The 26,632-nt window shown below is 35.5% G+C and overlaps 2 protein-coding genes and 1 pseudogene across 19 annotated transcripts in view; 1 reads left to right on the plus strand and 2 right to left on the minus strand.

Annotated features, from left to right (window-relative positions):
- Window positions 1-2,227, minus strand: part of LOC113064408 (formin-binding protein 1-like) — a 59,076-nt gene extending 56,849 nt beyond the window's left edge. For 7 of the 18 annotated variants that reach the window (XM_026235226.1, XM_026235224.1, XM_026235220.1 and 4 more), the window contains exon 1: window positions 2,003-2,227. In XM_026235226.1, coding sequence (XP_026091011.1) covers window positions 2,003-2,050 — 48 coding nt within the window. In that variant the 5' untranslated portion in view covers window positions 2,051-2,227. The remainder of the gene's footprint in view (window positions 1-2,002) is intronic. The other 11 variants (XM_026235229.1, XM_026235227.1, XM_026235228.1 and 8 more) reach the window with 3 other exon arrangements.
- A 9,342-nt stretch (window positions 2,228-11,569) lies between these two features.
- On the plus strand, window positions 11,570-12,827 carry LOC113063767 (prostate stem cell antigen-like). Its single transcript, XM_026234087.1, has 5 exons — window positions 11,570-11,618; window positions 11,689-11,808; window positions 12,094-12,225; window positions 12,350-12,452; window positions 12,559-12,827. Exons 1-4 carry the CDS (start codon window positions 11,570-11,572, stop codon window positions 12,427-12,429), a joined length of 381 nt encoding a protein of 126 aa, XP_026089872.1. The 3' UTR covers window positions 12,430-12,452; window positions 12,559-12,827.
- Window positions 12,828-18,156: 5,329 nt separating this feature from the next.
- On the minus strand, window positions 18,157-26,374 carry LOC113064411 (cyclin-dependent kinase 9-like; annotated as a pseudogene).
- Window positions 26,375-26,632: the final 258 nt, after the last annotated feature.

The raw sequence follows: 26,632 nt of genomic DNA on the forward strand, positions 1-26,632 counted from the left end.
TGTGCACGTCTTACCACACGTTTTAACTGGTTTGCTGGAGCAGTTAAACATCTTGATTATTACTTATTATTGTGATCACATAAGCTGTTGATGATTAATTATGGATTTTGCCTATTTGTGGATTTAACTGTAGATTACTTTTTAGATTACTTTCATTACATTACAGCAAAAATGTAACACTTAAGAGCCATATTTTCTTACACTGAAAAGCTTTCTTACACAAGCTTTCTTACACTGAAAAAAAAATTTGATTTAGGAATTATTTGAAACGAATTCCATTCAGAACTTGGTAGTAAATTTTAAAAATTATTACAAAGAAACAGCAAGTAACATATTATAAGTTTATTGTTAAGTTAGATATTGTAATGATATTATTTGATTATTATTTTAAAAATTATTGGAATACATTTTACAAGAAAATATTATTTAAGTTTTTCTACTTCATTCAATATGTTATTCATGCAGATTCTTTGTAATTATATGTGAAATTTACTAGCATTTCTGAAAACATTTTTTTTTTTGTGAATTTAAAGATGAAGCCTGTAATTTCGGTGCTATTTTTATCACCAAACTAAACAAACCGGCTTCCCTAAACACATTCCCCGTTTACCATTGGTCAGACATTTAGTCCCAAACTGTCATTAGTCCTGCCCCCAAACTCAGTAAGAAATCTGCAAGTTTGCTCAAGCTGAGCATTATTTTGAAAACATGGCGTTACATTTTTTCAGGTTAATCAACATAACTTTTGTATAACGGTCACATATCAATCTCACAGTTCACATTAAAATCTCAATAACTAAAACTCCATTTATTTGACTTATAATCTTATCTATAAGACATAGGGATCAAACGATATGGATTTTTTTGTGCCGATACCGAATTACCGATGTACCGATTTTCATTTAATCAATTATTCAAGAAGACTCAAGAGATTCATTAAAAAAAAACTGTGAATCATCCATTAATTAAACAGTGATTTATGAATGAGACTGAATTTTTTAAAAGAAAATGTTTAATCGACTGGAACATGTTATTCTGTGTAGTTGTCTGATATATGTAATCATGATCTCCATTTTAAACAAAAAAAAAACTATTTTAAAATCAATAGATTCTAAGTTTATGATGAATTTGGGGCCGTTCACATATCGCGTCTAAAAATGCGTTCTCCTTTTCACAAGTGCTTGCGCTCCCGTGGCGTCTGTCGTTGCTATGCAACCATGAACTGCGTTCTCCACAATGACGAGGAAGTATCAGCTATGAGCTTTTGATGTCGTCATGGAAAAGTTGGTTGTTTTTATCACATGACCTGCGTTCGCTTGCAGCATTCTGAAAAGTTGAGATGTTTTTTTATCTCACCAAAACATGTGTGTCGCAACCGGGTCGCTGAATAAAACTCCTACAAATACCACGGAATCACTGAACAACTTCGGCAACTCTGCATTATTTAATCCTATGACCAGTGTTCGTAACAGCTGCCATTACTTAGCTATTTGCAGCTCCCTAAATGCAATGGCAAGCTGTTTTATAGACGAGGCATTCGCGTTTTCCATTTTGACCCACAGGCTTTCTTAGCTATATATGTGCACACACATATAGAGCAACGTGTTTCCACTTTCAAAGTGTATGGCAATATTTCAGCTGAATCAAACAGTTAAACATGCTTTCAAACCTTACCAGAGTAGGCTTCCAGCACTCTGCTAGTGGGGGAGGGGCAACACCGAGCTGCCTGTGGACGCCTGTCTATAAATAATGCTCGGAAAAAACTATCGTCAAATGCATCATTCACGTATCGGTCGATGCGATACACGTAAAATCCTCAAAAATCAGCCCGATATATCGGCCGGCCGATATATCGGTTGATCCCTGATAAGACATAACCATGCTTTAGCCAGTTAGTATAACCAGTACTAGACAACATGCCTTTGTCTGACACAACTACAACTTTTTGTCAAAACATATAGTGCACCAAATACAAGCACACACTCAACTTGACTGAACTTACCCGTAACTGCTGGACTTTTAACAGCGTCTCTACTTTAATTGGGTCCATTACTCCCCAAAAGTCAACGGGCTGATATCCTTCACTATTACAGTAGCCACACCCGAGCGGGACAGCTGAGACGTCCGATCAGTGTGTCCAAATGTGACTACAGATATGTGAATGTATGCAGTGTGTGTGTGAGCGTCCACCTTGCCTTATTCCCACACGACTGAGCAAACAGACATTTACATGCAAATAGAAGTGAAAGCCTTAAAGGTTGCAGTAAAGGTTATCAGTTATGTCATAAATGGTTTTCTTTGTTTTATTTCCTGTTTCGAAGCAGAACAGAGATTTATGTCTTTCATGTCATACACAGATTTTCATTTACTACTCTTATATGATTATGATCCGACCTAGCTATTCTTTTGGGTTCAACAATACTAAAAGGTTTATCCATAGTTTAACATACAAAACAAATGAAAAAATATCCATTTTATGGTTAATGTTAGGGTTCCAGTTAAAAGTTAGTCTATATAATTTATAATTTCCTAATTTTCCAGCACTTCAAATCAACGGGAAGCAGTGTTATCTTGGAATTATTTATATACTATTACTATTTAATGTTATTTTGAATCTGAAGTACAGGAAGTACTCATATAGATATAATAAATAGATATTCCTCTACCATCATAAATATGGCAAATACCCTCACTAGGTGATGTTTGATGGGTTACTGTCAATGTTGCTTATGTGTAATACAATTTACATTAAACAGGTTTACGTTTACGTGAATATCCTGGATCAACATTTTGTCTGGAGCTGAACATGCTCTCTTCAGTTTGGTATTATTGTTCTAAGCAATGGGACTTACCTTCACCTGCCAGATAATAAAACAGGTGGAAAAACCAAAATTAACATGAATAGAGCAATCAGAGTCATATTTAGAGATCGGAATATCATAACTAAATACATGGAGGCCAGCCTTTTGACTTTAGGCAGCAAATAACCAATTAGCAACCACCCAGAAAACCCTGAAAACTATAGCTCCGTGCTAAAAATCAATCAGCAAACAACTTATAAAATGCATAGCAACACTATGGAAACTTTCAGAAACTACTCGGCATCACTGCTGCATCTTTCACACCAATTATGATATAGACTTGATCTGCTGAAGATTTGAGCAACATCCGATTGGACTGCGTCTCAAACGTGTTGCAGTTATGAAACACGCTTCTCTCTCTGTCTCTGAAACCATCACATGTTTTACCACACTTCCTCTCTGAATGGATGTGTTTGTGTGCTTCCAGGCCGAGGGGCTCATACACACACAAGCTCTCCTCTGGGAAGCCACAAAGCTCTTGCTTTCTTACTCAAGAGCTTTTTCTTGAAATAAAGCATACTTGGTTCCTCAGATTTGCACAAATACAAACTAATGCTCCATAAAACCTACGAATCCATCACATGATATACACACACTCAGAAATTAGACTGAAAAATACTTCAACCTCACGAGTCAAAAGCAGCTGAAAACTTTAGCTGTTTATTAAAAAACTTAAACATTGTGTTTTTTTGGAGATTGGAAACAAGCATTGATTTAATTTTTTTCTTGCATTTAACATTATTTTAATTTAACAATGTTGGATATATTCATAAAAAAATTTTTTTAAATGTGTTTAGAGAGAAAGAGAGTCAAAAGCAATGGAAAAGTGGGCCACTGTTCTTTATAGACTAATAAATTCTACAATTGGACAACACTGTGAGAGACAGAATGACAGAAAGATGGATGGATGGATGGATGGGTGGATGGATTGATGGATAGACCAATATACACTCACGAAAACTGAGAGGTTGTTTCAGGAAATTGCACATAATAGAATCTTATGCTAAACAACAGAGCAGCATTCCAAACAGATGATGTCATTAGAAAGTGCTACTGTACATCAGAGATGATGTCATCAGCCGGAGCCAAAAGTACTGCACAACAGTCATGTTTACTGCTCCAGAAAGAGATGAAAACAATCATTATGTGAGTAGAGGCGTATTGTCTCTCAGTACCACATTCTTCAGAAGTACGGCTCTCAGAGGAAGTGCTGCACCTATAATAGCCAAACCCTCCTCTGCTGCAAGAGACTGTGAGTCATTCAGAGCCTCTCACAACTTCACAATGAGTGAGGATGAGGCAGATCTTCACCAATTCAGCACAACAGTGCCTCTCATGAGGATGTATGACATCACTTCCTGTCATGCACTTCCTTCCGCTGACATGAATACTAACTAAAGAGAGGAATCATGAAATATGTCATGGCCTCACAGATGCATTGGAGCAAAAAAAAACAGATAAAAATGAGATAGATAGATAGATAGATAGATAGATAGATAGATAGATAGATAGATAGATAGATAGATAGATAGATAGATAGATAGACAGACAGACAGAGAGATAGATAGATAGATGAACATGAGGCTTCTTATCTTTGAGAGCGTTTCTTATAAAGAAAGAGCAGAGCGGTGCTTTTATTCTCACTAACGTAAGCATTATTTGCAATGATGTCATTCCTAAAGCATGAATGCTTCCGTTCACCTTCCCCACACACACACACACAGTCTTCACATCCAACAAATCTATCTTACCCTTTTAACATTCCTGTTTCTCCTCACAGGACGAGCCTATCTCCCTCGCTGGATTTAACCGCACGCTAATCATTCTCCACACACTGAAGAGATTGAGGACTTACACTCCATTTATCTCTAGCACACACACACACACACACACACACACACACACACACACACACACACACACACAGGGACTGTAAAGTAGGATAGAGCTAGAGGTAGAACCTTTCTTCATTATAGAGCCACTGCAGAACGACACACTCAAGAGTAAAATGAGGGAGAAGAGATGTAAAGATACAGTGCATCATTTAAATACACAATATTTTTTTCTTCATTTTCTGAAATATTTTACAGTGGAAAGTTATGATAGCAGTATTTATTTTGTTTATTTTTTTTAATTACATTTTTTTAAGTTAATATTATAAAAAGTATATACAAAATGTATAAATATTATTATTATTATTACTGTTGTTGTTCAATATATTTTAATATTTGTATTATTTTATAGTCATATTGATACTGTATGTTATCATCTATAAAATAAAATTTGTTATTAAACATTTTGGCCAATCTGCACAGCCCTACTAACAAGGACAGGAAACCTAAACCTACAACTGTATTAATGAATAAAATAAATAAAATTAAAAAATTAAAAAGTAACAAACATGAATTGGAATCGTATCATAAAAATCTAAAATTTTCCCCAACATTATTTATAGCCCTAGTTTACAAATTTAAATTAAATGGTACATTCTCCCAAAAATTACAGTTTAGTGACAATTTACTCAACCTAGTGTCATTCAAAAAAAATTCTGGGGTTGAACACAAAAGGATATGTTTTGTGCAATGTTTTTTCTGTACAACTAAAATAAAAATATAAAAGCTCAACAACTCTTTTTTTTTGTATAGTCATTCTGCACAAAGGGCAAACATTGATCAATTTCGGGGGAATTTGGTGGACTACTTTGGTCCCACTGCTTTCTGCTGTGGTCTGTTGGGTAAGAAAAACTATTCATGCAACACACACACACATAGGCAAAAATCTAATAAGTGAAATTACAGGGTATGGACTGCCATTTTGCGGCTGTAATAAGCAAGAAAGGGCTAATAACATTCCAGCATTCCACTTTAAATCAGCCAATTGCACTCCAACTTTATGTAACCAAGTGGCCAATTGCATTTAAGCATTCCTCACTATCTCTGTACTACTTGTTTTTTCCTGCTCTGTATGAATCAACTCCCTGCTGATTCACTGAGTCGACACTAGTGAATCAGCAGGGATGATCTTCTGAATCACAGACATTAAACGATCAGCAGGGATGAATCATTTGATCTGATTCTCCCATGATGGAGACTGTGGAGATGAAGCCCGGAGGGAGTAGCTCTCACAGTCTGAAGCCAAAGGAAGAGCGACAAAAGAGATGAAAGAATCAAACAGAATGAGCAAATGTGAGGAAAAGAGGAAAATGCTGAAGTAGGAAAGAGTTCACCTGCTAAAGAGACGAGGACACTAAAACAATGAGAAAATAGCTGTTGAAATGATATTATTAGTCATGCATGTGTGTTTATTCAAGCAGGAAAGAGAAAATTCAGTCATTTATCAGGCTTTCACGGAACATCCAATGACAGAACGGTCACAAGCTTCCATGTTTACAGTACAGTGTTCAGAGTGAAATACTAGTGTACTATATACTAGTTTTACATGAAACAATAAGTGTCATAAAAATTGCTGTCACATGTTGCACACAAGTGGTGTCAGGTTGTCAATGCTGAAGCTGCACAGTTATTTTGCATTGCATTTAGCATAAAATGTTGTACGTTTTGTTAGTCGGCTCAAATAATGAAATAGTAAATGTGTTAAAAACAGCAGCTAAAATTAATAGCGATTCATTCACACTGGAAATGAAAGGTCAAAAGAATTGCATTGTGGGATACAGTATTCTGTGCAGTGGATACTACGTATTTATTTCAGTTAGCTGCCAAGGCTTAATTTGCAAAGGTCTTTAAGTTTATTTCTGATCTAATATTTAAAGTATAATTTCAGTTACTGAAAATGACTTCTAATAATGACTCTCGTTTCACGCATAGTAAAAAAAAAAAAAAGCAAACTCAACACACTTTCTATGTACTGCAGATATAAGAGATAAGTGTAGTTTGCATGCATGCTATTCACAAGACACAATGCATTCACAAACGCATTTTGCCTTAAAACAGCATATCTGTCGTTGCTGTCATATCTTTAGATAGCAGAAGTCATAAAAGTAGCATTCAGATCATCTCTTCTTCCTGTCTGTACAGCATAAAAGATGCCGCTGGTTTTAAATTAGTGCTGATTTATTAGAAAGGGTCATCACGTGTGTGCTGACGGTTTAAGATTAGTTTGCTGAAAAGAGAAAAAAAAAGAGAGAATGATAGTTTGCATGAGATTAAGAGAACATCCCACAGGTGGTTTGGCAGCAGTGGGCATCCACAACATGGCAGACGGCAGCTTACTGGCCTCCTCGGTTACTCGGCTCTTGTGTGTGTGTGTGTGTGTGTGTGTGTGTGTGTGTGAGTCATGCACTAGTCAGATAGTAAATGCACCGTTATATTTCCAGTATTCAACATATTCTAACCACCAAAGTAAAAACTCAGTCTCCTGATAAACATGTAATTTAACTTTTTTTACAATTCCAGAACTGAATTATAAATCTGACTCTGAATCTTATGGGTGAGCCACACTTGACCCTCCTAATCCGTGGTAAAAATCACTTTAATGCTCAACCTTGAGGGTCTTATTGCTTTATCTAACTCTAGATTTCTAAAGCAGCAGATTCTCATTCTGTGAATAGGAATAGAAGGACAGTAAAACACACAACAATCATATTACGCATCTCCAGCGCAGGTCACAGAGCCACTGTCATGCAGTCTATAAAAGCAGATCAATACAAACAAAGACTGAGGATTCAGTTAGCGATCAATCGGGCCCCTGGCATCAGGGGTCTCCGGCCTGATCTGCAAAAAGCCCATTAAATCAGACTCTTGAAACAAACATCCTTATCGATGTGTTTCTAAACCACTAATATTCAGTACAAACATATCTGTATTGCACTTTGCACAATATATAAAAATGTAGTAAAGGCAAACTTTATGTTGGCTTGAGCAAGCCTGACTAGAAAGTTATAAAAGTAGAAAACTGTTATGCGTAGTCTGGTTTAGACATCTTAAAGTAGCTCTGGGCATCTATGACATGCTATGATCTCTCTTCTCAAAAAATTAATAGGTACAGAATCTGCTTCTAGTGCCAATATTTGCATTGCATTGGATGACAACACACAAGGTAGTGTGGCTGACATTTCCGCACCACAACCGCTATGGACTAAAAATACCCAGAGGTGCATGGACAAGTACAACAGGCCCTAGAGATGCACAGACACTAGTGTGACGACAGGCAACAGCCGGCTGAAGAGGATGAATCTCTGTCATGAGACCAAGCACAAATAACAAATAACACATCTGCATCAATATCACAACACTAGTATACACACAATCACAACTACACACAAAACAGTGCATATACTGGGGTCATCAATATATATCAATATGTACGAAATATATCTGTTATTTTTATATTTATATTTATACATTAATAAAGAGGATCTATATTTATATACGCAACTTAAATTCAAAAAAATATTATTTAAATATTACAGTCTAGAATGCATATCTACATAAAATTACATAGAAAGTTTAAGTTGCATATATATGCACACGTTTTACATGTATGTATTATACTATGTGAAATATATAGTATAATATATACTAATATTCAAAAATATTTTTGAATATTAGTAATATATATATATATATATATATATATATATATATATATATTCTCAGTATATGATGCAGTTGTTGTTCACATGCACTGGCGTTCCCAAAGCGGCTTGGCTTTACGCACAGTGCTCGTGAACCCGTTATCAGAGCCCGTGACCGTGGTAATCGACCCCCGTCGCGCTCGGTACAAACTCACCCATAGCTCGGTTCCCCAGCTCATGGTTTCCGCGCGTTCTTCGCGTAATAATCCACGATTTGTGCGTTCGGACGCGTTTGTACTCCAAAGCCAGCAGCGGAACAGAGTCCGTGTCTCTCTTCTCGGCTTCTGCGCGCGCGTGTGTTTTTGCGTGGGGGCGGGTGTCTCCGGAGACTTCGCGCACTGACACTATCTCTCTCTCTCTCTCTCCCTCTTTCTCTCTCTCCCTCTTACAGATATGGGAAAGGCGCCTAAAAAGCGATGATTTTTCACGCGCGTTTTCTCAAAATGCACGGAACTGCAGAAGCATGATGTTCAAATACTTTGCTCACTCACTCACACGCGCGCTCTCTCTGAGAGACAGACGCAGGGCTCGGCCGCGCGCCTCGCTTCAGGTGACAGTTGCACTGGCGGGAGCGCGCACAGCGTAGAACTGGGATGGATCGGAAAAAAATCGATAAGTGATGATAATTCACTCGACAGATGGCGAGCCTGTTCAAAACAATATGAGCTGTTATTTAAAACATTTTTTCTTTCTCATGCTATCCCATGTTTCTTTTGGGTGCTGAAAAGTGTTTTATACATAAATAGATATTTCATAAATATTACAAAAAAATGTGTAGTTTGACAAAGAAAATGCTTTTTCTCATCATAATTAAAAAATAAAACATTTTAGAAAAGTAGATTGTTAAGAAAAATCACTAAGTATTTTAATGTAAAATTTAATTCAGTGATGTGAATGCATTTTGAGATCAGCTTTCTGCATTTTGGGAAAACTCTCATAAATGTGTGGAAGATAAAAAAAAATGGCATTTGCAATCATATCTCCAATGCACCTTCGTAAACAATGATAAAAATGTAATTTTGGCAGGAGCACGTGAATACTTAAGATTGTTGAAAGAAAAAGGCTTGCAGCGCCATCTAGTGGACAGACGCCTTCAATGTTTCTCAAGGTCTACTGGCGGGGAGCAGGATCATAAAATGATTTAAGCATACTGAAGTTAGTGAGATTGATCCTGTTGATCCACAACCTCTGTAAACATAACTATGCCCTTAATCACTAAATTGTTGTTGTTGTTGTTTATATAGGCCTACTGACTCTTTATATATTTAGTAATTGTTTGGCAGTGTCTCTATTCATTGAGATTGAGATTGAGATTCATAGATTCAACTCTAGATGGCGGCAAATGAACGTATAACTTTTTTTCACCTTTATTATTATTCTGAGATGCTCTTGTTGAGGTTTGTACTTTGAATTCCCCAGACAAAACTACACTAGGTATTCCTATGACAGCTGCTGAACAACTGCTAAAATACTGCTGAAACTGACTGTTTTAAATAAACAATCAAGTTTATTTGTTTCTTTCTTCCTCAGAGAATTTGTGCTGAAATATTGACAAGACCAAGCAGGGGGACGTGAAAAGTTACTGTTTTGGCTTGCTTAATCATTAAAGTTGGGATTATTTTGTCGCTTGTGATGGATATTTCATATTTCCATTTGAAATTCCCTTGTACAATGACTGCAATTTAATAAATTAGATTTTTCATCAGAGAAAGGGGATTATTTCACCAAAAAATTACTCTATTACTCTTACTTACTATTCTGGCAGTGATGACAATAACGTAAACAATAATCAGTCATGATTATGTGTTATGCAACTTTTTGCTTAATTTTTTTGCTGAATGTTTTTCCATGTTCTTAAAAAAAGAAAATGGGCTGTTTTAATATAATGTTAATGTATAACAATAATTTAGAATATTTCAGGAGACAGTTCGTGCTTCTCACATTATGCATTCTCTTACACAGCATGAATCTGATCCACAAATACTATATTTGAAGAGCTCTTAAAAATGCATGCATTTTAAATGCATAACTAATATATGTTGTTTTGTATGTGTGCACAATACAATCCACAGATACATATACAAGTTATTTTGTATCTGTAATGTATACACAAATAAATCATGTGTCATGTGCATGGTGTGCGCTGCTTCAAAAATATAGAATTCTGATATTCTCACAATAAACAACACAACTTGTGTGCTCGTATTTTGGAGGCACATTATATAATGATTTAACAAGATAACATAAATGTTGAAAAATGATTGGATTTAGAATATTTATATGCTCTTTGTAAAGACATGCACGCTTTCCCTATATCACAAATTTACTTCTCCATGGTTGCATTGCAAGTTTTATCAACTTTAACGATGGACTGACATACAGGGAACAACAAGGCTGAAAATAATTAACAATGAAAAAATAATTTTCAGTATCATCTGTACTTTCTAGGTCTTTGAGTCTAGTTCTTTACCTGTGTTTAATTTTAGTTTCCTCATAGTTTTCTCATTACTCATTAATTCATTGCTTAGTCTTATCTGTTCCTTTTTTCACTGTTCGGTTCAGTTTTTTGTCTGTTCTTCTTGTTATAAGGTTTGGCTTACTGCACCCTGTGTTTCGGTGTGGGTTTTGTTTTCATTTAATAAATCTGTGTAGAAAATACTCCCCGAATGTGACGGAAGAACAGACCTAAAAACATGGAGCAGTGGTTCAAACCTCCTCTTCGTCCATAGAGACTGATTCCTCAAGGATCACATGTGACTTCATACTTCATACTTCATACAAGATTAACCTGGTTTTTCAATAACATTTCATCCTCACCACTGAATGGAGGTTATACCCCTGAATCATTCAACAAAGTATGCACAACTTTTTTTCTTCTGCAGAACATAGAAGATTCTTTGAAGAATGAACATTCATTTATCACTTTAAGATGGTTGGTTTAAATAGCTCTTTACATTCCTTGTAATTACTTTATCCTCCCAAGTAAATGATGTCTCATTTTCTAGCAATGTTTGCTTCTGTTAAGTTGTATTTGCTCATGAAGACCCTCCCCTTTGAAAAGCTATAAGATGAGCGCTGAAAAAGGCACGTCATTTCATTCAGCTCCTGATCGAAGATGGATCTGCAAATCTCAGTTTTTCTTCTGTTCGTTCTCTTCACTGCAGGTACAAAGTGTTTGTAATGTTATTGAGTACAAATACAGATTATTGATGTCTCTCTGTTTTATTACTAAAGGACACTCTTTCAGCTGTTATGAGTGTATGGGTCTGACGGGTTCTTGTTCGGATCAAAAGATAAAATCATGTCCCAGTGGATTCTCCAAGTGCATGAGTTCAACAACAGTAACAAATGTTGGTAAGTCCAGTATGATGGGTTTAAATTCACTGTTATTTTTGAGTGATGGAGATGCTGGTGTTTTTTACTGGTGCTGCTTCACTGGGAATGTATTTTCTTACAGAATTGCTCATTTCCTCACAGAATTTACATTTGTTATCACTGAATGTGTAGATACAACATAATTGACAATATAATTAAAAAACAAATTTAAGCAATATTTGTTACATGTTGCCATTTTCAAATACATTTTCTGTCAAAAGAATATGTTGAACTGGTCTATCCTAAATTAATTTTTGTTTTCAGGTGAAATCAGTTTTAAAGTGAAGCTTAAAGATTGTGCTCCTGACTGTGCAAGTGGATCCATGAACATCGGCCTTGGAAAGATGTCTTTTTTGTGCTGTAACACAGACCTGTGTAACGTCAGGGATGCTCCAGGTATTGTGCTTTAATAGCAAGAAACAAATGTATAATAAAAAAAAATAAAAATTAACACTCATTTTACTTCCGAAGGACATCAGGATATTTTTCATTATGTTATATTTTGCACTAAATCCTGCAGATCCCTCTAATGTAGCCAATGGAAAGAAATGTTACTACTGTGATGGACAGAGCTGCTCAAAAAAGTTGTTCAGGGAGTGAAGACCGCTGCTTTACAGCAACAGGTGAGAATCTGGAAAAGACAAAAGTTGCTATTTTTATCTCTGTGATGTTTGGGAAATTTACCAATTTTCATCTTAGACTAACTTGTGTTTTCTGTCTTGTCATCAGGGATTTTCGAGGGTCTGTCAGCAATAGTAAAAGGCTGTGTTTCTAAATCTATTTGTGATGCCTCTACATCAGTTGGTGATGTTCAGGGTGTCTCGTGTTGTTCAGGGAACCTGTGTAACGATGCTCAGAGCGTCACTCAGAGCTTCCTGTTCCTCTGCTGTTCTCTGCTCTCCTTCATCCTGCTGCACTGAATCCTGCAGATCTACACATTCTGTACTGAATATAGTGTTTTCTCTGTACTATGTATCTTTGGTGTGTTTTGATTTAGATGTGACATTCTAAGAATCAAAATACTACATTAATACAGTCTTTTATGCTGTAAAAAGTCATTAAGTCATGTTTTATGTTTTAATTCTTAAAATAAAAAAATGAATAAAAAAGATCATTATGTTCAGAATAAGCATGTTGTCACGAGTGGGTTAGACACAACTCTACATTAACTTAATATGGAATGCCAATCCTGACTATATTATAAATAAATAAATACATTAATAAATATACAAAGAAATAGAAAAATGCAAAAATAAATTACTTGATATATATAAATAAATATACAAAGAAAAGTAAAACATTTTTTATATTTATTTCTACATTTATTTATTACCATGTTTATGTACTCATATACATATTTATTTCTACAGTTTTTTATTTACACAGTTATTTATTTATTTCTACATTTCTTTGTCTGTAGGGTAATAAGGAGGTCGCAAAACTTTTTTAAATGAGCTTAGAACTTACTTTCACTTTGGTTATTATTTGCACAAGATCTTGTTTCTGTTTATGGCCAAGACCCAAACATACCTGCTTTTGTCACAGCAGCTGCAGAATGTTTGAGCAGATAAATGATCTGAAACAAACTACTAACATTACAATTAAACATTAAAAGTCCTTTGTCTACACCAGGGGCGATTCTAAGATTTTCATTTTAGGGGGGCTCAGCCCCCAATAAGGGTATGATTAAAAAATTCTATTTGACTATTAGGGTAGGGTTGTATACTACTAACCTTATTGCAATCCACTATTCCATTGTATTCCCTGTATTTCATATATGGGAGTAGGAGTACTGACTGAGCCATATATAACACTGTAAAAAAAAAAAACTAATACAGTTTTTTAGATGTGACCAGTCACTGGAAAATTTTGAATTGGGAATGTAGATTTTTACAATAAAGACTTCCTGATTCAGTATTAGGACATTCATGTTTATCCTTTGATGATACCACTGCTTTTTCTTATTAAATGTACGTGGAAATTGGCAGAAAATTAAAACAACATAAGGGTTCAATGACTGCAATGAATCTTGGGAACACAGTGGTATTGTGTGTGTTTGTGTGAGGCTGTCTGTTCTATTCTCACCTGACTGTTGCTCATTTGCAGACCTACTCCCGCACGACAAAAAAATGTTGTATATCCATCTACAATGAAAAATAAATTATTATATTTTATTATTATTATTATTATTAATTTTTAGCTTTTTAGCCTTTATAATCAACAATACGGTTGGTTATACATCAAGTCAGCCCCTGGAAATTTATTTCATTTCAAATCATTTAACTAACCAGCTAATATTCATTAAGAATATAGACAAAACATGTATTAATGTAATTGTCTATTGGCAATATGTTTAATCTGTTCTATATTTATTTCTATTTATTAAAAATAACACCATTATCAATTTGCCACTTCTATAAATCAATTACTTAAAAAAAAAAAAAAAAAATCACAGATCCCTTTAGCCTACTCTTACTCTAATATATGTATCATGATACACTAATGATTCATTATTACTTAATACAAAATCATATTTAATAATACGAAACAAAATAACTCCACATGATGTTTCTCTCTCTGTGACATTTAGTGCTTTCAGACAATGATGTGTGTCTTTAATCATTTCTGTGAATGGCTGCATAATGTAATGCCGAAATACACAATAATATGTTTTGAATTTTGAAAAGTAAATTAAAATAAATCATGATCGTTTTCTAAAGTATGTTTTCATGGGTGTTAATCGCTTCATTTTTGTTGGAAGAAAAAACAACTGTCACACCGTGATAAAGGCTGAAGGTGAACTCAGCGAAGACGTATTGGTATTGGATGCGAGAACACACACACACACACGCACGCACACACACACACACACACACACACACACACACACACACACACACACACACACACACACACACACACACACACACACCTTGTACTCTCTGATGTTCGCTCTGCTCGGCGCCCCTGTGGATTGAAAAACGCGCTGAATCCGTGCAGACTCAGATAAGGGGAGGAGCCGGAACTTGATGCAGCTTGCCACCGTCTCAAATGAGTTTTTAAAGGGGACTGAAGCGATCACTAATTAATTAATCAAATAATTTTTTAGGGGGGCTGGGCATAAGTTTAGGGGTTGAAACTTATGCCAAGGCTGGATTAAGGCTGAAGCCCCCCTAAAAAGGGCCTAGCGACGCCCCTGGTCTACACAATCAAGTTTGCTTGACTCTGTGTCACAGGGGAAACATTTGCCAGGTTTGATTTATGAATGAATTTGTTGATTTGAAAACTCCATTCACATCAGTGATGCAGAGAAATCAGTTTTATTGGACAAAAGGTTTTATTGCATAAAATGTTTTATTGCATCTTCATGGTTATGTATATCTAGATTTCTTTGTCAACTCAACAATATACAGGCAACAGAGAACTACAAAAAGAAATGTACAGTATGTTTGCTACTGGAACACAAGAGCAGCTCTAAATGTGCAGACTCATAAGATTGGTAAAAGCAAACTGAAGAAAGTTGTCCATGATGGATAAACCAGCACATGCCCAGCATCCCAGTGTCAAAACATACATGACCAGAATATGCTGTTTTTTCAGCAGGGAGTTGTTGAAGTGAATAAAATAGCCTTGACGCCTTTACTTACAGGAGTTCCACAATGTAAACTACATTTTTCAATGAAAATGATTCATCATTTGGACTGATTGTGGCACCTGTCTGTCACAATAAATATGAAACAGGTTTGAGTTGTTAGAACTGATGAGCTGTAAATGAACATTAGAGAAACACAAACGCATCTGAATGTGAGGCACGGAGGAAATTTAACATTAAATTTATCTAGCTAGTGACTGGTCCCCGGTCAGATACTGGAGTTTAAGGTCCTGTTGTTTTCTAAAACAGAAAGAATATTGATCATCAAATGTTTGCCAGCACTAAAATACATCCTTGAACGTGATAATGAATTCATGCCAGTACGTAAACTCACCTCATCCTGAAGCGTGTGGTTCATCAGAATGAGACTCTACAGCTCTGACTGGATCATGAGAGACTGGAGATGAAGAAGTCGTTAGGTTTAAGTCAGCTTCATACAGTGGCATGTGAAAGTTTGGGCACCCCTTGCAGAATCTGTGAAAATGTGAATAATTTTAACAAAATAAGAGAGATCATACTAAATGAATGTTATTTTTTATTTAGTACTGTCCTGAGTAAGATATTGTACATAAAAGATGTTTACATAGTCCACAACACAACAAAAAATGCTGAAATTATTAAAATAACCCCATTCAAATGGGTTATACAGAACTATTTAAAAAGATTCAAACGTTCACTGATGCTTCAGAAGGAAACAAGATGCATTAAGAGCTGGGGGCTGAAAACTTTTGAACACAATGAAGATGGCCAAATATTTCTTATTTTGTTGAAATATATATATTTTTCCATTTAGTTCTGCCCTTCGTAAGCAACAGAAGATGTTTCCGGGAACACAAATTACGTACTATAAATCTTCAAATTCCAAAAGTTTTGACTTAATGCATCTTGTTTCCTTCTGGAGCATCAGTGAATGTTTGAATCTTTTTAAATAGTTGTGTTTGAGTTGTCCTCAGTGTGATAAGGTGCATCTCAAAATCATAAAGTCCCTGCTGGAAAGGGTTCAAATATGCAAAGATACTGGAAAACTGAAGAATCTGCAGGACCTTAAAGATTTTTCTGAAGAACGCTGCTCAGTTTAACTGTTCAGAACAAACAAGGGACTCATGCACAACCATCACAAAACAGAAAGACAGTCGAGGATCATCAGGTAGGACGCAGTATTAAGCTTTTGAATGGGGTTATTTTAATTATTTCAGCATTTTTTTTTTATCTTGTGGACGAATTGTAAACATCTTTTATGTAAAATATCTTACTCAGGACAGTACTAAATAAAACATAATATGCATTTAGTATGATCTCTCTTATTTTGTTAAAATTATTCACATTTTCCTTGATTCAGCAACGGGTTCCTAAACTTTCGCATGCTACTGTAAATTAAAAGAGTAGCATTAGAATAATGGAAAATAAGACTTCTATTTGTTCATATGTGATTTAACACTTACAGTTTGGTCCCAGACGCTCCATGCTCTTGCATCTCGGAAGATTCACTGTGTTTGTATCTCTCAATACTTTGGATTGTGACACTTTCTGATTGTTCTTCATCTGTCCCTTCTCCTCAAATTTAACATTCAGGCAACAAGTGTGTATGTTTCTTAAATACAGTATTACAAGTATTTTTGTAACATCAGGTGCCAACATGTCATAGTCACTCTGTGGAGATTCTAAATTAACGAGTAGAGATTAATGCTTTTGAAATTATGCTTTATCATGTCATATCTATTGTCAAAAGGCTTCATTATTTTAATTGTTTGTTATTGGATGATCATATTACTGTATAATTTGTACTGGTTTTATAAATGTGTAGACATTTGATGACATCTGTATAATAAAAGTGTCGTATAATTAGTCTCTTATTAGCTTAAACAAAACATGCCCTAAAATTTGAAAAATAAAATAAAATCGCTCAATATACAATTAATATTTAATTGTAATTGATGAATTGTTAATGGAATTAAATGGATTACATTTCAGTTAAACATTAGCAACTGCTTTATAGAGGTGTTTTTATTCACCTTTGGCTGAAGTCCTGAGTTTTTGTTGCATTTACACAGGTGACCACAGGTGAGCGTGTGGAGATCCCATTGACAGTAAAAGATAGAGAGATACCAACGCTTGCAAAAATCATCTCGGTTACATATGTAACCATGGTTCCCTGAATAGGGAACGAGATGCTGCGGTGACACCTTCGGTGTGACGAATGTCTGAAGCCCTATACCATCCCGCCAATGCTATTGGCCAAATAGCGCTTGGCACCGCCCTACGCATGCGTACGCATCGTATACCTGGGTGCCCAACGCGCCATTTCGCTCAGATTTCATGACTGAAGAAGAATGCTATCAAGGTACGGCATGGCCAGGACGTTGTTTAAATATTAATTTAGTTGTTTAAATATCTATGTTTCTCTCTCTAGATTTCTGAAGGTCTGAGATTTAGATAAAAAAAAAAAAAAAACAGTCAAGTCCATCTGACCTCTTGACCAACTAACAAGCTAATTAAGAGATACAAAAGATTTAGATTCTTATACAAATGGATTCATTTGTGGGTGATATTTCATCCAGAATAAAGTTTCAACCACAAAGTACTTGTTGAAACTGAAACTGACAAAATACTTGTTGAAACTGACTTTTTACTCAAAAGTTTCTACACAATTGACCCCAAAAATCACAAAACAAGGCTGGCAAATGTGAGAGTTTTTATTGGTGTATGATACTTACAAGTAACTTATACACCAATATCTCAATCCAACACAAACACACGATCTCACAAATAAAAACATCTTTTAAAAAAAATAAAAATAAAATCTGAAAAGATCAGGTGTTTAAATAATAGTTGCTGGTTCTCCCAGACTAACTTAACATTTTCAGAAGTATTTTCAATGTGAAAAGCAGACTTTTTAATAGGATGTACTATACTGAATCTGTGCTTGAAAACATTAAGTACACTTTTTTTTGTCCCACAATGCAGCATAATAAACTCACGCTGTCGCTGGATCAGCACAGTATGGATTAAGCAGTTCATATCACTGGGCTCATCAGTATTTTTTGTGATTTAGATAAAGCTTCTGTTAGTGCAAACACTAAACAAGAACTATATTTGCAAACACAATATTGTGATGTAGCAATAAGTTGAAAGGGTCTTATATTCTGTAATCGGACCACTAAAGTTTCCTCCTATTCAATCAGAAGTCTCTCTCTCCGTGACCAATCACAGCTGGCTGTTTTAATCAAAACACCCTGTCGAACTCTGATTGGCTGGTGGTGGCAGCGTTTCTGTTCTGATTGGCTGGCTGCTGAGGCATGTGTCCTCTTCTGCGTGGCGGCGCCAGGAATTCAAACATGGAGGTGTTGTGTGTGGACAGCATGTTTTTGAGGTCAGAGGGCATGGGGTCGGACCAGAAGAAGTCGTGGTTGAGAGCATCATCGCTGTCTATTCTCTGAGCCGGATCCAGAACCAGCAGTCTGTCGATGAGGTCCAGAGCGTACGGGTCTTTCACATAAGCCTTCAGTCTGTCCTTCACCTTACGCTTCTGACCTTTAGGAAGCTCCATCTTCTGATACAGCTCATACTTCTTATCCACACCGGGCCAAACCTGAGAATAAAGATAAAAAATTAAAACAAGTAAACTAGACTCAACCATGAAACGAACTTAGATGAATGTTTCTGCAAATGTTTGTACTCATTTTGAGTTAAATAGACGTGTATATATATATATATATATATATATATATATATATATATATATATTAGGGATGTCAAATTTCGATTATTTCCATGATCGATCGTCGTTTAAATTAACGATCAATTAATCGATTAATCGTTAACCATAATACTGCAAAATGCGTCTATTGCAGGCACGCAGTCAGCGGTATGACAGGATGTGCAAAAGCCACACACACAAAACGCTTTCTCACTTGAATTAAAGAGGTTTTAGTCTGAATAAAATGATGCTAGTAGCAGGATTATAAAATGAATAGATGCGATTATGATCATTTGATAAAATGAAGAGAGCGTGCCATACTTTTGAGGTCATTTTACTTTGTTGACAGTTTCCAATCCCGCACGGAGAACGCTGAACGCGCCTCTTTAAATGGTTTTGTGGTGCTCGTTGTTGTATTTTAAAGCACAATTGCAATGTTTTCAACTGACATTATTGTATTTAAAATAAAATTATCCGAAATGTGGAGCGCGTGTGACTGCGCTGCACATTAAGTGAACTACATCGGCGCTGCTGCACCAAAACACAGTTGCTCACATTAATTTGATCCTGCTGGATTCTGTCCTAGAAAATGTCAGATTTTATAAAATCCGGCATACAGCGCATTAGATCGTGACAGTGCATGCGTGCAGACGAGGATGAGCGAGCGCGGCTTTGGCTAGATTTATTTGGAGGTTATTGCTCGTCTCTCATTCGGCACAAATCGAAATGTTTCCATATTCGCAATGTATTTGAATGTTAAACTATTATTTATAATGTAAACTAGGCTTGTACTTAACACGCATTCGCATATAGACGGAAAAGATGATCCTCTTCATATGAGCAAAAACGTCCTTGGCATAACAGCAGAGTGGACCGGTATACTACGGTCTATTTAAACTGACCAGTGTAACCTTTTAATGTTTAGTTGACTATTTTATTTTGATAGTGAACAGACTGCGAGGTAAGTTTGAATCGCTAGAATATACGTGTGCAGCAGGCTCCAGCGCGATCGAAACAGCTGAGAAATTAAAAAAATATATATATTTTCCGCAAAAGTGTTTACTTTCATTTGTGCACACTCACAATAAAAACAGAAGATTTGTGCTCTTGTAAAATAAAGCAAACAAACAGAATGCGTTGTCATCCTTTTTTTTGTGTGTGTGAATTTATGGTACGCCCACACTTCTGTTTTAAATCCGTTAATCTTAATTATTTAAGTCGGATATATTTCGCATAGCCTATTTAAAAAAAACAAACAAAAAAAAAAAAAACATGAAAACAAACTGTTATTTTTATGTTGGGCCTATTACTTAGTAGGCTATACATTTTCCTTAAAACATCCCATTTTGTCCCAGGGCTTAGAACCTGTGCCCTAGTCAGGTCCATGCAGAAACTTGTGAACGATGCTCGGCGTCACCGTTTAGTGACAGCAGTGAATGCTCCAGGAATGTGTCGGTCACAGCGCCTATTAATCGCTGTTTTGAATCCAGCAATTATTTATTTAGAAATTATAAGATCTGATTATGACAAGTGTGGTATAAAAGCTTTGTTTATTAGAGGAATGATAGGTTAACTGGAAAATGTTAGATCGCGACCATGCTTTTGGACCCCATAGTCTTCATTTACGCGGCTTTGTTCTGGTTTGCCGGTTGGTCACGAATTTCCACAAATTCAGTATATTTAGGCATTGTTTCTTTTCCTAAATCTTCATAGTCTAACCCTCTAATTTCCCAGGTTTATTTTATTATCTTTCGCTTTTAATAACTGTTTTCGCATCTCTTACTGTGGTAAACATGGGAAGGGAAATTAAAGATTTCATGAATTAAGAATTCGTTAGATTTATTAATTTGTTCCCTTATTTCACTTAAATCATGGGTTATTTAGGGAACACAATTAATGAAACATGGACAATTGCCACATTAATAATTCGTAGGAATTAATTAACAAGTTGTAGGAATGAATAGACTACCTGTCCTGTCACTGTGTCCCGCAGCCCTGCAAAGCGCACGATATAAAACAGTTATCTGATGAAATGATTAGTAACTACATTTCTATTGCTTTTAATGTTGAAGAACTTTTATGTTGTTTCTATTTTAATGTACTTTAAAGTTTAAATCACATTAAAAGCTTAATTTGTACATTGTGAATGAATGATGATGCTTTTATATATCGTCACCGTCACTCACAGCCACTCGCACGTGTTGAGTGCGCATGAGCCGCACGCAGCCCAACATTGAATCGGTTAACCGACCATCGATAGCCTTAATCGATTGCATCTCTTATCGACAATTAATCGATCATCGATTAATCGTTGACATCCCTAATATATATATAAATTTTATGTCAAATATGTAAACAAATACATCTGAAAAATGTAAAATAATTTAAGTGACATACTTAGCGTTTTGTACTCAATTAATGTTAAATATTCAAAGGGGAAAAATGCCTTTTCTAAATATAGGCAAACAAATAAGTAACACATTTATGTTTTTTGCACTTATGTTAAACAACTGCATATAACAAAATCAACAGAATCAAGTTAATATTTACACTTTTCGTACTTGTGTTAAAAAAAGATTGAGATTCAAGATTCATATTTATGTTTTTGTCCTGATTTTATGTCAATGATGTATGACTTCAATTGTGTGCCTTTCAGAAGCTTGCGTTCTGCAAATGAACGTCACAAAGAGGCACAAGATCGATTTCACAGTCCTGTTTCCTGCCGGTTGAACTTGATTCAAAGAAACTGTTCTGAGGGATTTTTACCATCAACACTTGACCAACAAGCAACACTTTCTACTCTCTTTCTATTCTGTTTTTCTATTATTTAAAAAAAATAAATGTTACAAGCAGTGTGCTCGAATAAATGGGACTTGTCACAGAATCTTTTTGTAGATTTTTTGTCTTCATTTATAAGTTTCTTCAGATAAAAACATCTGTTAACCTGTTAACTGTCACTCACATTTTTGAATATAGACTTGAAAGTGCATGATCCAAACCTAAATTTTTATAATTCATGACTGAAAACATTTAACATGATTTTGATGTTGCATTTTCATGGCAATGCAATGTTTGAATTTAAATTATTAAATGTAAATATTTGCAAACAAATAGGAAAAAAAAATCTTACCACAAAATGAAAATAAACCCAGAAGTAGAAGTCACTTTAAGAAAAAATTTGAACATTGGATCTAAACAGTAATCTGATCACTCAAAGTAGATCCCATGTGTAAAGTGTGCTTGTGTGTGTTACCTCAGGAGTAATAGAGCCACACAGCTGACTGATGAGTGTGAGCTGGTGCTGTTCTGTGTTGCCCTGCATGATGGGGCTTCTGGTCCACATCTCTGCCATGATACACCCTCCACCCCACAGATCTATGGGAGGCCCATAGTCTCGCTCACCTAAAAACAAAAATAGACAAAGTGAAAAAAAAAAAAAAACATTATACCCAATAACAAGCGTTTCAACTGGGGTTCACTTACCCAGCAGCAGTTCAGGCGGTCGGTACCACAGTGTGACGACCCGGTTTGTGTAGCGGTTCCCCTGACTGTTCTTAGCCAAACTAAACGCCCTGGCCAATCCAAAATCAGCCAGCTTCAGAACGCCTTCCCTGGTGATCAGAACATTAGCCGCTTTCATGTCTCTGTGGAGGATCTGACACAAACACACAAAATACTTTAAACATCACAGAGACAAATCTGAGCCTGTTTCCTAGTCATATTTACATCAGATAATCTGGAATATTACCAGGCAAACTGTACGGTGTCTCACCTTGTTTCTGTGTATGTAGTAAAGTCCGTTCAGCAGCATCTGCATCACCTTCTTAATCTCAGCCAGAGTGAATTTAACATTAGCATTGCTCAGCAGTCCAGCGAGGTCGTGCTCACAGAAATCAAACACTAGATAGATGCTGCCCTTGTACCGGTTAAACTGAGTGGCTGGAGGGAAAGAGAGGAGAAAAATAAACATTTATAAGAAATAATTAAACTTAATATTGTACAAATGTCTCCAATAAGACCTTTGATGGACAGATTGATATTAATCACACCTGCTTGACAAACTGATTAAATATTTCAGCAGAGTAAAGCAAAAAAAAAAAGGGTTTATAATTTTTAAAACTCATTTAAATGAATTTTCCAGGTATACCTTGATAATTCCAGATTTTATGCTAAATTTCCATGTCAAAATAGCAGCTGTATATCTTATGACAGCAGATACACCACAGAAAGACTTAATAAAGACTGTGTAGATCTTCACCTTTTGTCCTGCAGATCTCAATGAGGTTCACCACATTCTCATGTTTGAGCAGCTGTAGGATCTTGATCTCCCTCAGAGCTGTGATGGGAAACTGAGGAGAAGAACACAAAGCTGTACTTTTAATCAAGAGTCCAATGATCGTGTAACTTGATTTCCATGTAGGATGAAGCTTTATGTTCTCACCCCTTCTTTCTCATTCTCCATAAGTACTTTTTTAAAGCCACCACCTTCCCCGTCTGTCTGTGTTTGGCCTTGAACACCTCCCTACAGACAGAATACATCACTGAATCACCGAAACACTGGTTACTTCTAAACCAAAATATACATGAGGTTCAAAAAGATCTGGTTACATCAAACCGGATATCACAAACTGCTTTGTTTTGAACTCTCACAACAGACATGGAAGAGAAGATAATGCTGAATAAAGTCATAGTTTTTGCTATTTTTGGACCAAAATGTATTTTTGATGCTTCAGCAAATTCTAACTGACCCTATGATGTCACATGGACCTTTCTGGACATGAGGTTAAGGTAAACTTTATTATCCACCAGTAGGAAATACATGGACAGTAGACCGTACACACAGCTTCAATTGAGGGACTGAGAGCTCTCGGACTAAATCTAAAATATCTTAAACGGTGTTCTGAAGATAAATGGAGGTCTCACAGGTTTGGTACGACATGAGGGTGAGTTATTAATGACATCATTTAGATTTTTGGGTGAACTAACCCTTTAAAGGAACAGTTCACCTCAAATGACAACTTCCTTAAGATGTACTCACCCTCAGACATTCCAAGAGTTTTTTTCTTCATCAGAACAGATTTGGATAAATTTAGCATCACATCCCTTGTTCTCCAATGGACCCTCTGCAGTGAATGGGTGCCGTCATAATGAGAGTCTAAACAGCTGATAAAAAAAAAAACATCAAAATAATCAACAATTAATCCACACCACTCCAGTCCATCAGTTAATGTCTAGTGAAAAGCAACATGTTTATAGGAAATAAATGTATATTAAAACAATTTTACCTTTAAATAGTCACATAATCTATAATAACTAAATATTTTGTACGTTTTTCAGATAAATAGTTTTTGATCTGTGCATATTTCTCTGCTGTTTGAGTCGTTTTTTATTCATTTTTTTTCTGGAGAAAACAATATTATGTATAGAGGAATCGGTCTGAAGTTAAAAACATGTTGATATGTTTCTTTCCTTTTTTTTTTTTTTACTTCAAGACATTCATTGATGGACTGGAGTGGTGTGGATTAATGTAATGTCTTTATCAGCTATTTGGACCCTCATTCTGACGGCACCCATTCACTGAAGACGATCCATTTGTGAGCAAGTGATGTTATACCAAAGTCCTTTTGCTTACTTTTGTGTGGAAATTCATCAAGATACAAATCGGAGATTACACAAACCACTCAAATATGCAATAATTTACATTTTTGAAGAGCTGATTTTGTTCTTAATGTTTTGTAAGATCAAGGTTTCTGACTGTCAAACGAGATGCACAGAGATTTCTGATAAAGCATGTTTTATTAACTTTATTTGATAACAATTTATAACTGTAACTGTACAATTAAACAATGTAATTATGGTAGGTTTGCATTAATTAAAAGATCGCTGTTTGCATTCATGTGTGTTTTTATCAATGTTTATTTGTTTTGTGAAAGATCTGCAGCATAAATCATTATCCGAGCAGCGCAGGTATATTGTTATTTTTTTGCATTAATTATCAGATAAAACAGATATTTAAATTAGTCATGTATTAGTTAATTGTGTAAAATAATAAAATATGTTGTGAAAATAATGATGAAACAAACAGATGTACGTGTACAATTGAGAAATGGATACTTATGAAGATAAATCGCAGCCCATGTCTCACGAGGTAAATATTTCATTTAAAAAAATCAATGTAATACAAACATTTTCGAGAAATAAGTAATTTGTACATTTACATAATTGATAAGATAAAAATACATTATGTAGCTGTGTATACACACGAGTTCAACTTTCATTTCAAGTGTATTAAATTCATTCACCAGATCCAAACATACACAAGTTTCAAATCCACTGGCTCAGTTAACATTTACAGTATAGTAATAATGGCAGTGTATATGTTATTTGCATTTGAATTGATATTATAAATCATGTAAACATATAGAAGGTAATATTTGGATTTCCCCGGTTCTCAGCACTGACGTTTAGCACAACCGGAAATATCTACGCACACACTCGCAAGACCGGAAATCCAAGATGGCGGAGATATGAAACTAGCCCATGTGAGGATTGAGGAAGTGTCATGTCTCTTATAAATTGTGGTTATAGTAAATTTCTCTAAATCATGAAACATAGCCTATCTACATCTTGGATGACCCGAGAGTACATTTTCAGCTTATTTACATTTTTGGGTGAACTATGAAAATCACATCAACCACTGTTTTCCTGCCAGGGGATTACAGCAATAATAAACATCAAGGTTAAATGTGAGTTTACCAAAACACCAAATACTCACCCAAATGTGCCCTGGCCGATCTTTCCCAGCTTCTCATATTTAGAGAACTCATCACAGAAGGGAAACTCGACCCCATCATAGTATTTAGACATGATGGCGGCCTCTCTGTCCGGCCTGAACACACATTACAGGCATAACTGTTTAAAACACGACGAAAAGCTCCGTTTACCTTCTGACGTTCTTCCTTTGAACTCATTATAACGACAAGACTCTTAGATGTGTTAAAGAGAAGCAAAATCGAGTTTTTAACACTTTCAATTACTGATAAAAGAGAGAATATTAACCTTACGGGTTTGTCGAGCTGCATCCTTGCTGTTCCTCTGCGGTCCGCAGGACGGATTCAACCTCGGCAAGAAAACACTCTAGCGCCACCTGCAGCCCGGAAGATCAGCGGTTACTACACAAAGCTACTCTACAGTCAAAAGGTAGTTTAAAACATTTTTATTTTTCTGTAGATCGAATCTATTGGTTCAAAACGATTTTTGCACATCAACACCATACTTAATCTATTACTAATTATTAATTAATGCCACATAAATTATGTCATTAACCAAACTGGAAATTAGAATTTATATATAATAAATATTAAAAGTATTATATAATACAGACAGAAAATTCAATTTTTATTTTTATTTACTTTCCATCTGTTATACACAGCACTCAAAGACTTTTAATAGCA

Source organism: Carassius auratus, chromosome 46 (genome assembly GCF_003368295.1).
Source record: "Carassius auratus strain Wakin chromosome 46, ASM336829v1, whole genome shotgun sequence".
Lineage (NCBI taxonomy): Eukaryota > Metazoa > Chordata > Actinopteri > Cypriniformes > Cyprinidae > Carassius > Carassius auratus.

Coding starts and splice junctions, on each gene's coding strand:
- LOC113063767 (XM_026234087.1), top strand. CDS start 11,570: ATGGATCTGCAAATCTCAGTTTTTCTTCTGTTCGTTCTCTTCACTGCA. Junction 11,809..12,093: donor AACAACAGTAACAAATGTTG/GTAAGTCCAGTA, acceptor TTTTGTTTTCAG/GTGAAATCAGTTTTAAAGTG. Junction 12,226..12,349: donor TAACGTCAGGGATGCTCCAG/GTATTGTGCTTT, acceptor TAAATCCTGCAG/ATCCCTCTAATGTAGCCAAT.